At 41.0% G+C, this 17,314-nt stretch overlaps 1 protein-coding gene across 4 annotated transcripts in view; it reads left to right on the forward strand.

Moving 5' to 3' along the window:
- The first annotated feature begins 369 nt into the window (after positions 1 to 369).
- GRIN1 (glutamate receptor, ionotropic, N-methyl D-aspartate 1) overlaps positions 370 to 17,314 on the forward strand; it is a 65,321-nt gene continuing 48,376 nt past the window's right edge. For all 4 annotated transcript variants that reach the window (XM_015416784.1, XM_015416787.1, XM_015416786.1 and 1 more), the window contains exon 1: positions 370 to 627. In XM_015416784.1, the coding sequence (XP_015272270.1) occupies positions 370 to 627 (258 nt within the window). The remainder of the gene's footprint in view (positions 628 to 17,314) is intronic.

Raw genomic sequence — 17,314 nt, forward strand, 5'->3', positions numbered from 1 at the left:
ACCTCATTTGATCTGGAACGTTTGGACAGGGTTGGCTTTCACCTGCCCCTCCCTTGCCCACCCCCTACTCCAGGGTCCTTATCCTCATCCCCTCTCCTCCTCCCTCACCCCAAGCTCAGCTGCCGCCCCCGCCGCAAGACGAAGCGTTGCCGCATTGGCAGGCTGGTCTGGTTGGCGGTGCGCACGCTGCTCGTCTCTCTGTCTTGCAGGGGGCTGCTAGGGGGTCTCAGCCGAGGAAGTCGCAACGGGGGCAGGAGCAGGCGGCGGTTGATTTCAGCACCACGGACAGCGCGACGGATTTCAACACCACGGACAGCACCACCGTTTGTCTCGGCGTGAGCGATGGGCGGCTGAGCGAGCCGGTGGTCCATGAGCGCGATGCGCCTCTTGCTTCTCGCTGTGCTCGTCTCCTTCTCGTTCGCCCGCGCCGGCTGCGAGCCTAAAATCGTCAATATCGGCGCGGTGCTGAGCACCAAGAAACATGAGCAGGTCTTCCGCGAGGCCATCAACCAGGCCAACAAGCGCCATGGCACCTGGAAGATCCAGCTCAACGCCACCTCGGTCACGCACAAGCCCAATGCCATCCAGATGGCCCTGTCCGTCTGCGAGGATCTTATCTCCAGCCAGGTACCAGCCCCAACTCGCACTCCCGCCCAGCTCCCCCCCCCCATCCCTTTGCGCCCATTCATAGATTTGTGCTTGGCCACGTTGACTTGGCCATGCGACACCGGTCCCTACATCCACCCACACACGGAGCCATCCCTCCACTGAGCAGTCTTGCCACCCATCCATAATCCTTCCTCTTTCTACTGTTTGTTCCTCCACTATCAACCGTCCTGATATCCATCGCTCCAGCTTTCCGTCTGCCCTTCGGTTACTTCCCTCCCTTGCTCCTTCAACAGAGCTCCCTTCTGCCCACTCCCACTGGTGCCTCCATCTGCCCCGGCACTGCTCCCTCCATCCTTCCAAATTTGCCCGTCAATACTGATTTGTCCAACCGTCCTCAAAAAATCACCTTGCTGGATCAAAACCCAAGGGTCCACCCAATCTAGTTTGCAGAATTGCCAGCCAGATACCCCGGGGAAGCTCCCAAGCAGAGCACGAGGGCGACTACAGCATTAGCCACGTATCTTTTCCCATCCCAATACCCCTGGCTCTATTTCCCTCACTGCTAATATCTTGATCAGGTCAAGCCGGGCAAACGCCAAGGAGACACAGGGTGGGGTTTGGGGAGCAGTGTTCCCTCTAAGCTGAGTTAGTGTGAGCTAGCTCACACTAACTCAGCTTAGAGGGAACATTGTTGGGGAGGGGTGACACCGGATCTCCATGATCCCACCAAGCAGTTCTTCCCTTCCTTCATTGTGATGTGTGCATCTATTGGACGTGAATCGGGGTGTTTGGGGGGCTGTGTGTGCTCGGTTTCTGCGCTGTTCTGTGTGATCTGTGAATAATCTGGAGCTGTATATTGGATAAGGAGGTTGCAGACTTCTGCTGCGTGTTTGCACAGAATGAGTTTTTAGGACCTCTTAACACGTTGTCTGTCGTAGGATCTTTCTGTCGGGGATGTGTTTCCCACCTTCCCCTTTAATGTCCTGATGGTTATGAAGGCTATTCTAAACAGTAATAGTGGCCGTGGGGGGGGGGGGGGGGGGGGGGGGGGGGTGAGTACAGAAAGCAGGGTGTGGTAGTTAATCCGGATTAATTTATACACCATGGCGCAAACTAGAGCCCATTTGTGTGAACAGACGCGTCGAAGGAGCATTGCGGGCAGCATTGCGTGTCTTTGTGCAGGAAAAGAACAGAAAAGCCTGCTTTCTGCCTAGCGTCTTCTTTGCAAGTACAATTTGGCAGCAATCCGGATTGGGGGGGGGAGTGTCGCTCCCTTTGTTTCGTCTCCAAACCCTGTTGGGGGGGAGCAAGACTGGGGAGGCAAATGATCGTCCCCAAAGCAATACAGTTGGCTCGTCCTGATTTCCACCTAGCTGCGTTCCATAGGTTAACCCCAGCAATAGCGCCCGCGCGCATCCCGCAGTCCCAGACGAACGCGCACGCCTCCTTCCAAACTCCTGCAGGAAGCAGCCAGCAGAGAACAAGCACAGGCACGAGCCCTGTTTTCACACGCACAGGTCGCGAGCAGTTTAATGGGGGGAGGGGTGTCAGTCAACTTGCAATATTTCATTTTGAGTATTCGATTGGGAGGGGAAATGCGACTGAATAGGGGCTATGAAAATGAAATGGAGCAAACTCCAGAGGACGGCAGAAGGGCCTGGCGTGATGTGGTCCATGTGGTCCTGAAGAGTCGGACTTGACTCAGCAACTGAACAACAACAAGGGGGCTATGAAGCCACATCTGTATCTGTATCTGTTCTATCCCCCCATTTTAAAAATGTAACACTTTTTGTTTCTGTAACAGTAGGGGATAGAAACATAGTTCTGGTTTTAAACTTCAGCAATGCGGTGTGCCATCAGTTATCTGGAGAATTTGCAGTCATAGGTGTGTTCACAGGACTAGTAGAGCTCAATACATTTTTTTTCAGTGCAGAGAAAATTCTCTTCTGCCTGCGCAAAGCATGGCAGATGCCACCAAAAAAGGTAGCCATTTCTTTGAGTGGTTCAACACTGGGAGATGCCCATTAGGGCAATGCCTACCTAGAATGTTTTCTTGATTAGAATTTGGGGTCAAAAGGGGTTATCCTCAATGACAGAGACCATGGCCAGTTAGGGTTAGGGTCAGCATGTGTTAACTCTGAGCATGTGCAGAGCTCTGTCTGCAACAATAGTCCACAAATTTAGTATTAAGAAGGGGGCAAGTTCTATAGGGAGTGGGTGTAGACTCCAGGTGCTCTTAAACCCCAGCACCTTTCCCTTGTTCCACGTTGTCCCTCCTCCTGCCCCCTCCCCAAGTCTTCACAATTCCCTCCCTTTCCTTGTCACCCCTCCCCTCCATTTTCCTCCAGCCGCATTGCAGGGTTTTTACATAACCGAATACAGCTTGCCTGTGAAAAATGTGCAGGGGAAAAGAGAAATATAAAACACAGAGAGAGAGAGAGAAATCCTCTTTAGACCCTCACACTGGAAGGTCAGCAAACAATAAGGAAAGTCAATAATAAAGAATTGAAATGAATAGGAGAAGGCTCCTCACCCCAGCCTTTGTGGTGTTGATGTTAAAGGTGATAGAGCCCCAGCAACTCATTTTTACAATCTGAACTCTGAACCCTTTTCCTAATTCTGTAGCCTTCACATTTCCTTTTTTCGATATGCACAGTCTAAGCTGAAGGGTTGTCACTTTTCTTGTCTAACTAAACTCCCATAACAGTTCCCTGACAGGCAGAAATTCAACAAGCATTGCAAAGATTTCAGGCAGCCAGGACAGGAAAGGCAGCTGGACTAGGCAGGTTAATTGACCCAACTGAGGAGCAGGTAGCTCCTTACTAAATGGGGGGGGGGACTCTCCTCCATGAGTTTTGATGTCTAATATTATCCAGGTATTCTCTGAATATCTGATCATCTGCTGCATTATTTGCTTTATTACTGATTCATGGTTACAACATCAGCTCATAATTTTTCCAGCATTTTATACCTGCCTTTTGAATATCTGATAATATTTAATAGCTAACATGCAATGATATCGAGTATCATAATATAATCAATACCAGGCAGCTTATGGGTGTGAAGCTAATGGTCATCCCTTGTTGCTTTCCCACCAATATTTGGTACTCAGAAATATACCAGGCCTGTACATTGTGGTTCTATTTAGCTGTCATTACTAAAGGTCAAGAAAGAGAAGCATACAGCATATGAAGCAAGGAGGAAACCTAGAAAGGGAGTGGGTAGATAGTGAAGACCATTTTCTGTGCTATGACAGTGTGCCAAAGGAAGGTCACATAGTGACTGAACCAGAAATGGAATTTTTTGCCAGTTATGACTGTAACAACAGTTCCTCGTGAGTTTCTTTAGGCAACTCATTCACACATGGACACTATGATGATGATGAGCATCATCATCATTATGATGAATACTGTAGGAAAAATGATGGTGGGGAAAGAAAAAACTGGTTTCAGGGTTTGATGGGAAAGTTTCAAGTCTGCAGTTCATAGACATGTTAAAATGGAATATAAAAGGAGTTTAGGTGGAGAACATGAGGACATTTGATGGTTCTAGGTGCAAAGAGATCTTATATCAGGATGAATGTTCAGTACAAAAAGTCAAACTTAATTAAGTCTGTAGTAAAGCCCTGTGCTCTGCTTCCAGACTTCTGTAAACTGCAGACTTTTCCATCAGGCCTTAAAACATACTCTCCTCTGTTTTCCTACTGAATGTTCAGTCTTATGAAGATTTCTGGGGAGTTCAAAAGCTTCCTCATTATTTTGAAACAATGAGTTGGATCCATTCAGCTTTTTATACAACCTCCCCCAGATTTCCTTCTTGCTACAGCCCCTGTCCTAAATGGATTTTGTTCATTCAGGTCCCATGATCCCCAGCACAGCATTCTTAGGTGACTCTCTTCTTCTTTTATCACCAGCAGAAAAACTGCTTGGATCCAACCCAAAGGATATGCCCTAATACAAAAGGTATTACACTGCTCCTGGTTTAAGATTTTGTTTTCTCACAGATGAACAAAGATTCTCACAACATCAGAGCCAGCGTTGCTTGTGGTACACAAGCTGGTCAAATTATTCTTCAAGCTTTGCAGACTGGTTTGACCAAAGATGACAAAATAAATGAACATGCCCACCATACTTGCCTTACTATTCCAGATTTGTTTGTCTCTACACTCTCCCTATCCTATATGTCTGTTCACCTCTCAAATAGTTACTGAAATATATCCATGAGCAATACTATCTAAATCATCAGGCAATGGGGTTTTTTTTAATGAGAACCCACAATTTAGTGCAAGAGCATGTTCCTTGCACGTAGAAGGTCCATCTTTGGCACCAACATTTTAAAGGATCTCAAGTAGCATGTGGAAGGGAAGGTGGCATGGTATAGCCTGCTCTTGTTGTATCTCAGAAGCTAAGCAGGGCCAGTACTTGGAAGGGAGATCACCAAAGAAGACTCTGCAGAGGAAGGCAATAGCAAATCACATCTGCTTCTCCCTTGCATTGAAAGCCCTTGATGGGGTTGCCATAAGTTGGCTGTGACTTGATGGCACTTTACACACACACATACAAACAGCAGGGATTGGAAATGACCATTTTGGGGTATAGCTACTGCAGAACTAAAGAGGCATCTTGATATTGGGGAGGGGTTTTGACTCAGAGGTAGAGGACCTGGATTTGTATGCAGAAGGTCCCAGATCTGACCTCTAGTTAAAGCACCTGCAGGAACAGGTGTTGAGAAAGATCTTTCTCTACCCAAGGCTTTGGAGAGTCACTAACAGTCTGTATAGTCAGTATGGACCAAGGGTCTGACTCAGTTGGGGGCAGCTGCATATGTTAATAGGTAGTTCCAAAATCTTATTTATAAATCATGTTAAATATATATTCTCTGCAAAGAAAGTGACCAGAGTTCAGTTCCTCACATAAATTATGTAAATAAAGATATATATTTGCCAGTTCTGCAAATTATGGCCCACATGCTTGAATGCTGTTGACATGTTACCCATGACCCACTTAAGCTCCATTGATTTCAGCCAGGGATGCCATTTAATTTTACAAGCTTGCTGGTTCAGTTCAAATACTGTGACATTGATTTTGTTTCTCCCTTGTGCAAATCAAATCTGTGAGACTTTATTTTGGGGGTTATTTCCTGTTTCTCTGCACCATTTCTCCCTAGGAAAATATATGCATTTTTCAATGTTAAATAAATCAGCATTATATATTATAGTATAATGTATGTATAAATGACATACTTTGTACATATAAATGTCATATACATTGCATAAAATAAATAAACAAATCATCAGTGCTATGAAAATAAACTGAGACCATTCACAATGTCAAAAATCCATCCTTACCAGAGTCTGACTGACATACCCTTGATGGCCCATCCTCCTCCTCCTCCTCCTCCTCCTCTTCGTCTTTTCATAAAATCATTGCCTTGGGGAAAGCAGAGTATTTCCCATGCACACTGGCATTTATTGCCATAGAAGAAAGAGTACCTGTGTATACTTGTGCATTTAAAAAAATTCCCTCTACTCTTCCCTTGCCCAGAATCTCAGCCAACCACTTAGTTTGAAATAGTCCTCAGAGGAAAATTACACTTGCGTATTAAATGTGTGGTTAAATAAATCACATTATCTAGCCTGTCTGTTCAGTGGAGGTTTCTGCTTGCCTTGAAAATGCATTCAAGAAATGAACCTGGCTCGGCTAAGGACAACAGAAATCCACAGCAGTCTAGTTCTCTTCATATGAGCTATGCAGAGTCTACACTGACTGGTCTAGTTACCCATGCCCCAGTAACAGCCAGATAAGACTCTAGTAATACATTCTACACGGGGCTTCCTTTGAAGACTGGAGACAGCAGTTGGTTCAAAATACAACACTCAGTGGTACAAAATATAACACTGAGATATTAACTGGTGCCTGCAGGATGGAGCATATTTCTACAATATTATTTAATCATCACTGGCTGCCAATTAATTTCCAGGCCAAAATCAAAGTGTCAGTGTTGACTCTGAAAGCGCAGTTCCGGTTTTGCTTTACGTGTACGATGCGGTTATCCTCTCCTTTACTAGGATTGGTCTTATACGCTCTTTATCTGAGTTTAATGCCTATTGTCTTCGGAACTGCCTTTCCATTAATTTTGACAAGACAAAAATATTGGTTTTCTCTAAATCATGGAAATGCAACCGTGGGTCAATAGCGGGAAGAGAAATACAGCAGGTAAAATCTTTCTGGTATTTGGGAGTGCTATTTTGTTACAATCTTAGCTGTCTGCATAGAGAACACTCCTTGGTTATGGTGGCTAAGAATAAGGCTGCAGCCCTGATTAGTTTTTTCCCCCACAAAGGCAACCAATTTGTACCGGCTGCGCTTAAGTTGTTCCAACCTCGTCTGCTATACAGGATTCCTATGTGGATTCAGTCTTTTACTAGGAGAGTTGAGAGCATCTACTCCACTCTACTGCAGCCCTGATTCGTTGTTTTCCCCATAAAGGCAACCAATTTGTACCGGCTGCGCTTAAGTTGTTCCAACCTCGTCTGCTATACAGGATTCCTATGTGGATTCAGTCTTTTACTAGGAGAGTTGAGAGCATCTACTCCACTTTTCTGCGCAGGATTCTTGGTGTTTCCAACTCAGTGTCACTTTTTGCCCTTTATAAGGAGCTGGGTCTCCACTTGATAGAATCTCGGGCTTGGATCATTACGATCAAATATTGGCTTCGGCTCCATTTTCGATCTCCTCCTGCTAGCCTAATGGTCCAACTTTTAGCTGACCCTTATACATCAGAGTGGTCACAGGCCATAGTGAAAAAGGTGGGTACCCTAGGTATTGATCTGGAACCCCTCTATAACTGTGGTGAGGTAGCAATCTTGCAGGTGGTAAGGAGGAGAATTTGGGATATAGAGGCACAGATCATTAATGCCGGTAGTCTTGGAGTTTGTTCTCCCTACTCATTACCCCTCCTCCCCTTGCATACCTCCATGGTACCATATATTGCTAATTTGACAACTCCAGTTTTTAGGAGGGTTTTTATGCTTGCAAGGTTCAACCTTTTCCCCTCAGTAGTGGTTTCCGGTAGATACAGGGGTGTGCCATACAAGGATAGACTCTGTAACTGTAATCTTGGGGAACCTGATTCTATTACCCATATTCTCTTTCGCTGTCCTAAATATTTCGCTATGCGCAATGTTTTGATTCGCCCGCTTCTCCCTGTGCAGAGAGATTTTCTGGATAGGGATTTAAATTTCTTTCTAGCAGACAAGATTCCAGCAATAACACTATCTGTCGCTGAATTTTTGACTTATGTATGGAAGTCAAGGGTAGTACTTTGTAAATCTCGTAAACCATGTTAGGATTGCTTTGTATTTTGAGATAATGGGAATATTGGTTGACGTTGTTTTAGTACTATCCCCTTAAATTTTGCCTTTGTTCTGGTTATCTGTGTTATACCAATAAAGGTTTTCTGTTCTGTTCTGAAAGCCCTAAATGGCCTAGAGACAGATTACTTCAAAGGTTGTCTCTTACCATATGTCTGAGGCCCTGCTGTACATTTATTTACCTTCTGCAATGCAGTGAGTTGGGACATGCAAGAGATGCCATGTGTACGGCATGCCTTCCCTGGGGAAATCTAGTCATATCACTACTCTCATTTTTAGACGAATAGCAAAGACCTGATCAGGAACACTTGGAATCTTCTTTAAAACCTTTCCAAGCCAGCTGATCTTGTTTCATGATTCTCTCCCTGTGAGGTTTACATCAGTTGCAACTTTTCATTAATTTGATTGCTGTGGTTTATAACTGGTTTTTACTAGTTTATTTAGTGTGTAATTTGTTTATATATAATTGTTTTACTAATATATTGTTAATGATGTTTGGTGGGGGTTTTGAAATTCAAAAGTAAGGTGACATATTCAAATGTTTCACACTTTTAACTATTTAAAATTCTGTGCCCAAATAGTCCAAATTCTGCCTAAGAACTGCTGGATTCTGCAGCCTATATAACTGATAGATATTGAGCAAGCTTGCAGCTTGCCTCTTATCTTACATACTATATTCTGAAGCAATACAAGGCACTGAGGAGGTCCTAATGCACTGCTATCTTATTCAGCTCAACCCCAGTGCAGGTGTTACCTACATACTTGCAAGCATATATTTACCTCCATAAGGCCTAGAAACTTGCTTTTTTATAAATGACAACTAATAGTGTGGGGATACTGTTCCACATCCAGTATTTCTTTCTGGTGGTTTCTACATTTTATGCTGTGTTATGGAATACACACAGCCATGCCCATGTGTGAAGATGTGTAAGTGTGTGTGTGTGTTGTATATATAAATTATTATTTTCTCCTAAAATGGTGGGATTCCAGTATCTTTTGGTTTTGATGCAAGCCCACCACATATGATAAAAGGTGCCATCTTCTTTTTTACATTTCCAGCAAGCCCCTTTGTAATTCTTACCCGTCTTTGCAATATCTACTGGTGTGACATACCATTGGTAAAACATCTTGTACCAGTTTTCCCTTAGTGCTTGACTACAAGTAAATCTAATACCTTTAGTCCTTAGATTTCCCAACATTGAAACTGTATTTTCTCTCCAAAATTTTGCATCCATTTAATTATGCAGGGTTTAACCTGTTCTTCTTCAGAATCTTATTGAAGCAATAACTTGTAAATTCATCCTAATAAATGGTCTTTAGATTGTGAAACAATCTTTTCAAGCTAAGACCACGGCCACACATCCCAGAAAATCTACAGCAACTAATGAACTCTGGCCGTGAAAGCCTTCGACAACATAAATCTTTTCAAAATCAGTCAGTTCATTAATAATGCCTCTCTTAGTGAGGTTATCCTTTTTTAAATCTAGAAACAATTGAAAGTATATGCACCATTGTATCTCCTTTCCCTCTTCTTTAATCTTCTGCCACATCCTGATACCACCTTACGAGTTTATCGTATCACCGTAAGTTATAAAATCATTGTTTCTCCTTGTGTAATTGCCATAGTAAGCATCTATTAGTGACATTATTAATGGAATTGTAGGGCTGATTCTCTTTCGTAGCATTTCCCAAATTTTAAATAAGCTGTCTCTGATTATATGTCTTTTATCTTTGGTTTTGTTTTTTGATATAGATTTTTTAAATCCACAGATAGCTGTGATTTGAAGATTCTAATTTTATCAATCTTTCATTGGGACTTGGGATCCAATCTGATATCCAAACTAGCCCAGCAGCTTGGTAATATAATTTAATGTTAGGTATTGCCAGACCACCTCTTTTCTTCTCGTCTTGCAGTACTTTAAATCTTATTCTTGGCTAAGTTTTCCGTACAAACTTATTTGTCTTTGCCAGTCACTCAAAGTCTTTTCAGGAGTTGAAATTGGAATAATCTGTAACAAAAAGTTTAATTCTGGTAGCACATTTGTTTTTATAGCAGAAATTCTTCCTAACCAGGATAGATGTAGTTTGGACCATCTCTCTAAATCTTTTTGTATTTTGGACCAGGTTGTCAAATAATTGTCCTTTAGTAGTGTATCATTCTGACCCGTGAGAAATTTTCCTAAATATTTGACTGAGTTGTTTGTTACATCACATCCTGAAATTTTCTTAATCTCTTCCTCTTCTTGAGTAGTTGAAAATTTTAAAATAATCTTAATTTTCTTCCTGTTGATCTGTTCCACAAGATCCAAGAAATCAAAGGGAAATTTAAAGCATGGTTAGGCATGCTGAAAGATGAACATGGAAATACATTAACTGAACAGGAAAAAATAAAGAAAAGATGGGAACAACACACTGAGGAACTATACTGAAGAGATGAAAGGATGACAGATTCTTTCCTAGAAGAAAGATTTGAAGAAGAACCTACAGTTTTAGGAAAGGAAGTGAAAGCTGCAATGAGAGCAATTGGGAAAAACAAATCAGGAATAGATGGGAAATCAGTACAGCTATTCCAAGCCACAGAAACAGAGTCCATCAAAATCTTAACAAGAATATGCCAGCAAGTCTGGAAAACAAAACAACAGCCCACAGACTGGAAATGTTCAATTTACATCCCAATTCCGAAAAACAGATACATCAAACACTGCAGCAGCTATCAGACCATCATATTAGTTTCTCACATGAGTAAGGTGATACTCAAAATCTTACAACATGAAAAATAACAGATGTTCAAGCTGGATTCAGAAAAGGAAACAGAAAAGATTCTATGTGGAGCTAGAAAAGGATGTGTTGCTGGTGACCAAGATCAAGACAATTCATATCACTGTATTCCCCATTAGTTTGTATGGGTGTGAAAGTTGGAATATGAAGAAAGCTGACCAGAGGAAAGTTGATTCCTTTGAAATGTAGTGTTGGATGAGAGTTTTACGGACACTGTGGACCACCAAAAAAACAGATCAGTGGGTTCTAGATCAAATCAAGCCTGAATCCTCCCTAGAAGCTAAATTGACTAAACTGAGACCATTATACTTTGGTCACATTATTGCTGGAAATGTATGTATTTACAAGGTCTGACAATCCAGTCATTATAGGGTTAACTTGTTTATCTAGTATTGCTATTGTTTGACTGACCTGGAAGGGATACCTGGCATTGAGCCAATGGGGAATTAGCCCAGGAAAAGTAGCTTCTACTCTGATACAGATTGGTTGTTTGTTTTCAGGTGACTTTCTTTCTAGGGGTCGAGAAGAAGGACAGATTCTCCATTATATGTGTGTTAGTGTTGAACTATAGGCAGCTTAGAAAATGTAGCTGTTAGATGTTCTGTTTATTTTGTAGTTTCCCTGTGTACATTTACCCTTAGAAATAAAGGTTTTTAAAAGCAAAGACATCTCTTCTTTCCAATACAGCAAGATCCACTGAGTAATTTAAATACTTTTGACTATTTTTACAACAATTATGAGAAGACAAGAGTCCCTGGAAAAGTCAATAATGTTAGGAAAAACTGAAGACTGCAGGAAGAGAGGCAGACCCAACATGAGGGGGATTGAGTCAATCAAGTGCTGCACAAACGTGTGACCTGTATGCTTCTCGCTAAATGAATCACATGAGGAAGTCCGAATTGGAGAGGTGAAAACAAAAGCTTTTATTCATGAACAAGCGGGAGCAGCCTATTAATGTACTAAACCGCTGCTCCACCCTGTGCTGGGTGGTGCAATCTTTTATAGCAGTGTAGCATCACATATCTCAATTTGGTCATTTGCTGTCTTGTACATACTTTGGTTTACAGCTGTGGCGCAGCAATTAATTCTAGCATGCATGTTGTCATGACCCCTAGTGGGTTGCCACCTTCCTCTGCCATCACTCTGGACTTAGGGTCCCTTGGGAAGGCCTAGAGTAGCCTCCCAAGCCCATCCAAAATGCCCCTTTTAAGCCGAGAACTATAGGCATGATGACCAGGCAGTGAACATTAAACAAATGGTTTATTAATACAATAATGGGGCAAGGAAAACAAGACAAGGTGCTTAATATATATAACAGTGTTTAAAGGCAAAATAAACAAATCTAATGCGACTACCTATTTCTCTTAACTGGTTACTATTCAAGGCCCACAGCTTTTTATACCAGGCCTGTGCCTGTACTCACTCTGTCCCAGGTGAGGGATCTTTCTCTCAGACTAGACTGTCCCCTCAGTTTAGCTCTGTGAGAGGAAAGAACGCAGTTCCCTCAGTTTAGCTCTGTGAGAGACAAGAATGCAGTATAGAAAAGAATACTTCCACAGCCCACAAAGTATAAGTCACAATCTCCTCACACAATCCCTTGACACCGATTGGTTACAACCATCACTAAGCATTGTGGGGATTGTAGGCTGTGTCTGCTTTCCACTCTCACACAGGCCTCCTGGGGCCGAGGCCTCTAGGCCTTGTCTCCCAGTCCTACACAGATCATGACACATGTGTAACAATTTTCTCTATCGTGGCTGTGCAACGTTGTATAACTGTCCGCACACCCCCTGTGTGCAGGCTGTATGACCTTGCCCTTATTTGGAGAGTTCCACTCTGTGTCTATGATGTGAGTACATGGTGTGATCATTTCCTACACAAGGAAGCCATGGCCCTCAGTCAGTTTTCAAGACTTGAGCAAAGCTGTTAACGATAGGACATTTTGGAGGACAATAATTCATAGGGTTGCGAGCTTCTGGTCAGGGTAAAATGGCGATTTGACGCAACCTGTAAATGCTCAGGGTGGACGGTGGTTCCTTACAGCAGTTTGAGCAGTATATCGGTCCAACGCGGCTTCCCCCAGGCAGGGGGAATAACTGGCAGGCAGCAAGATCCAAGAGAGAGTTGAGATTGGTGTAATCAAGCCTCGAAGGAGGATTGTGTTACACTTTGATCCCCTCTCCCGAAGTGGGCGTTGCAATCAGCACTAAAGGATTACACCGGGCTGAGAAAATCAGCTTAAAGTCACCATTTCCTGATCTCATGAAACAAAGGGGAAAGATCTGGAGCGAAAGAGACAGTGCGAAAACCAGAAGTAAACAAACAAGGTAACGAACATCATTTTGCTTATCGGGAAACAGCTGAAAGCGTTTGTTGAAACATCCGGATAAGAGATAATGAACTTTAAAAGTATATGAATAATGTTGGACAGTTAAAAAGTTGATAATTGAAGCGAATTTGCAGAAAAAAGGAAACTGTTTAGCATTCCTGTGGCAGAGGGAGAGATAAGAGACTGAAACTTACATCCGAAAAATCGCGAGACTAAGAGAGGAGGAAGACCTGGATTAACAAAGAGGGAGGTGTTCCGGAAGTGATGTGGAGGAGTACAGAAGAGACGCAGGATTGTAAACAGACAGGAGTTCGGAAGACTGGAAGAAGATCGGCGGGCTAAGAGACAGACCAGAAGAAGAAAAGGGGAAGAAAGAAGAAGGGACACCGGAAGGGAAGAAGAGGAAGCGAATAAGCGGATGGACAGGAAGTTAAAGAGGAAAGAGCCTACTCTGGCCTACAAAACCACAGAGCCAAAACACCCGACATTTTTGGGAGGACTAACTTTTAAAATTAAAATTTCCAGCTAAGTTTAGAAGTTTGAAAGAAGAAAATATTGCAGTTCGGCTAAGCACATGAAGGACAATTGAACTGTGTAAGTGGAATATCATTTCAAGGTGGAAGAAATTTAACAATTTTTAACAATGGATTTAAGGCAGAGACAGAGAGCAGCGACGTGGTCAAGCCCGAAGATGACTAAGGCTAAAGATAAGGAATGGCAAGCAGTAATGGAAGCTATGGAAAAAAGGATGATGGAAGCTATTCAAGAATTGGGAAAGCAGATGGAGGAAGTTCAAGGAAAAAATATGGCCACAATGAAAGAGTTGGTAGTGTCAGAGGTGGCTGACCTTAAAAAGGAAATGGGAAAAATCAAAAAAGAGTTTCAAAGCTTATCACAAAAGTTTGCTGAAATAGAGCAAAAAACACAAGATATAGACCACAAAGTGGAAACAGTGATGAAAGAAAACAAATGGATAGATACAATGATGGAATATAGGGCTATGCAGACCCATCTCAGATTAAGAGGGGTGGAAGAGAAAATAAACGATGACATCCGTACTGGAGCGATCAAAGCCTTTGCAGAATATTTACAAGAAGAAGTTAATGATATAGAATTTAATTTTGACTTGATTTACAGAGTGAACTCAGCTTATGCACAACAGAAGAATTTGCCAAGGGATGTGATCGTTCAGCTATTAACCAAACGGATGAAGGAGGTTACATTCAAGAAACAATTTACTGAACCATTGGAAATGGAAGAAAAAAAGAGAATAATAATGAAAAAACTTCCCAGAGCAATTATTCAAGATAGAAAGAAATTTAGAAGGATTACAGACAAGTTGAGACAGATGAATATAAGATACAGATGGGAAATACCACAAGGAGTAAGCATTAGCTTTCAAAGTCAGAGGCATACGATCAAGACGGTGGAACAAATGCTCAGATTTATAGCAGATAATGCTAAAGACTTTGGAGATAAGTAATTTGACAACATGATGGAGTACAAATTAATATCGTGGAATGTAAACGGACTTAATTCACCCAACAAAAGAAAAATTGTGAAACATTGGCTGGGAAAGCAAAATTGTAACATAATTTGTTTGCAAGAAACCCATATTAAAAAGCAAGATAGTAAATATTTGGTTGCCAAACAATTAGGAGAAGAATTTCATTCATTGGTGGAGAAAAAAGAATTTGAACCTAAAAAAATTTTTAAAGATAAGGAAGGGCGATACATTGCAGTGGAAATGACTATGCACCAAAAGAAAACTTTGATAGTAAATATTTATGGTCCCAATGGAGCAAAAGAGAATTTTTTTGAAGATTTGACTCAAGAGTTGGATCAGAGGACATATGAACAAATTGTTTTAATGGGAGATTTTAACAGAATGATTGACAACAAATTGGATAGGAAATCGAAGAAGTCAGATGAGAGGATAGGGAAGCTACCAAAAGTTTTTTTCAAGTTGACCAGACAAGAGAAGCTAGTGGATTTGTGGAGAAAATGGAATCCTACCACTAAGGACTTTACATTTTATTCAAACAGACATGACTCTTTTTCTAGGATTGACATGATATGGACGACTGGTGATTTAGCTTTAAAAACACAGAAAGTGGAAATTATGCCAAAAGCAAACTCAGATCACAACCCAATATTGTGGATATCCAAAGAAGGGAAAAGAAAACCAAGATGGCGGTTGAACGAAGACTTGTTGGATCAACAGGAAATTGTGAACACCATAAGTAAAGAGACTAAACATTTTTTTCAAACGAAATTGAATCAAGGTATATAGATACAAACAGTTTGGGCTGCCTATAAAGCAGTAATGAGAGGGCTGTTAATATAATTGAATAGCAGAGAAAAGAAGAAGAGAATGGAACAACAAACTAATATTTTGGAAAAAATTCGAGCAAAGGAAAAAGAATTGAAGAAAAGGCTGGGGAAAAAGAAATTAATTAAAGACATTCAAATCTTACAAGAGCAATTGAATACACTGATGAATCAAGAAATTTATTGGAACTTGAAAAAGCTTCAAAACCAAGGATTGAAGGGGCAAACAAACCAGGAAAATTTTTGGCATGGCAATTGAAGAAAAGACGGGAGAATAAAATAATAAACAAAATAGTAGAAGGAGATAAAGAAATTGTGGACAGCAATGGAATTAAAAGAGTATTCTTTAAGTATTATGCTAACCTTTTCCAAAATAAGTCAATAGATAAAGAAAAAATACGAAAGTATTTGGGCAATTTGAAAATGCCAAAAGTATCAGAAGATATTAAGACAATGTTAAACAGTCCAATCTCGAAAGAAGAGATCTATAAGGCAATTCAGGAGGCAAAGTTAGGGAAAGCTCCAGGACCAGATGGTTTTACTGTAAAGTTTTATAAGAAATTTAAAGAAGAGCTAGCCCCGACTTTTGAACTTTTGACAAATGAAATAAGAATAACGAGAACAATACCAGAATCATGGAAAGAAGCAACAATCTCGTTAATACCAAAAGAAGCACAAGATTTAACAAACGTGAAAAATTACAGACCAATCTCTCTTTTAAACAATGACTATAAACTATTTGCAAAAATCATATCAGAGAGATTGAAGATGCATTTGAGGATGCTATTGAAGAAGAACAAGCTGGTTTTTTACCAAATAGACAGATAAAGGACAATATAAGGATGGCGACTGATGCGATTGAGTATTATGATAAACATCCAGAAAAAGAGGTCGGGTTTTTTTTGTTGATGCAGAAAAAGCTTTTGATAATTTAAATTGGGACTTTATGTTCTGCGTGATGGAAAAAATGGATATTGGAGAATCATTTACAAATATAATTGAGGCAGTCTACTCGGAACAAAAAGCAGCATTGGTAATAAATACTGAGGTGACAGATCACTTTAAAGTGCAAAAAGGGACGAGGCAAAGGTGTCCCCGTTACTGTTTATATGGATTTTGGAAGTATTGCTGGGATGGATTAAAGAAGACAAAGAAATCAAGGGTTTAACCAATAAAGGATTTTCGTATAAATATAGGGCCTTTGCTGATGATGTAATGTTTATGGTGGAAGATCCTATATGGAATTTACCGTTGCTCATGGAGAAAATAAAAGAATTTGGAGACCTAGCAGGTTTTTATGTAAATAAAAATAAATCCAAGGTGATGTGCAAAAATATGACTGGAGCGAATCAGGAAGAATTGCAGAAATTGATACAGTGTGAAGTGGTTAAAAACCCTAAATATTTAGGTATTGAACTGACAATGAAGAATATAGATCTTTTTTATATAATTTAAGTTTTTATTATTTTAACAACAATATAACTGGTTAACAACAAGTGCATAAGAAAAGTGCAAACATGAAATATAAATCAACTGTATAACAAATGGAGTGTATGATTAGATATGAGCTTTGTGCATAAGTCTGTCACAGGAGTCTGTAATTGTGTTAAAAGTGAAGAAGATTTTTAAAGTACTCATTTTTCGGAACGATGTTTCCTTCTGCCAGGTACTGGACTACCAGGAACCAGGTTGCTTGAAATGTTTCAATAGAGTTCTGGGATTGTTGATATGTTATTTTCCCGTAGATAAAATGGTCCCATATGTTGTTTAGCCAGTCTGGTAGATCAGGAGTTGTCTTTCTTTTCCATTTCTGAGCAATGGTAATCCTAGCTATAGCTAGTAGCATCGAGACTAATAATTTTTGAATTTTCCTTTCACAGATGTCTGGAAGAGCG

Source organism: Gekko japonicus, unplaced genomic scaffold (genome assembly GCF_001447785.1).
Source record: "Gekko japonicus isolate JY-2015 unplaced genomic scaffold, Gekko_japonicus_V1.1 scaffold140, whole genome shotgun sequence".
NCBI classification, from domain to species: Eukaryota; Metazoa; Chordata; class Lepidosauria; order Squamata; family Gekkonidae; genus Gekko; species Gekko japonicus.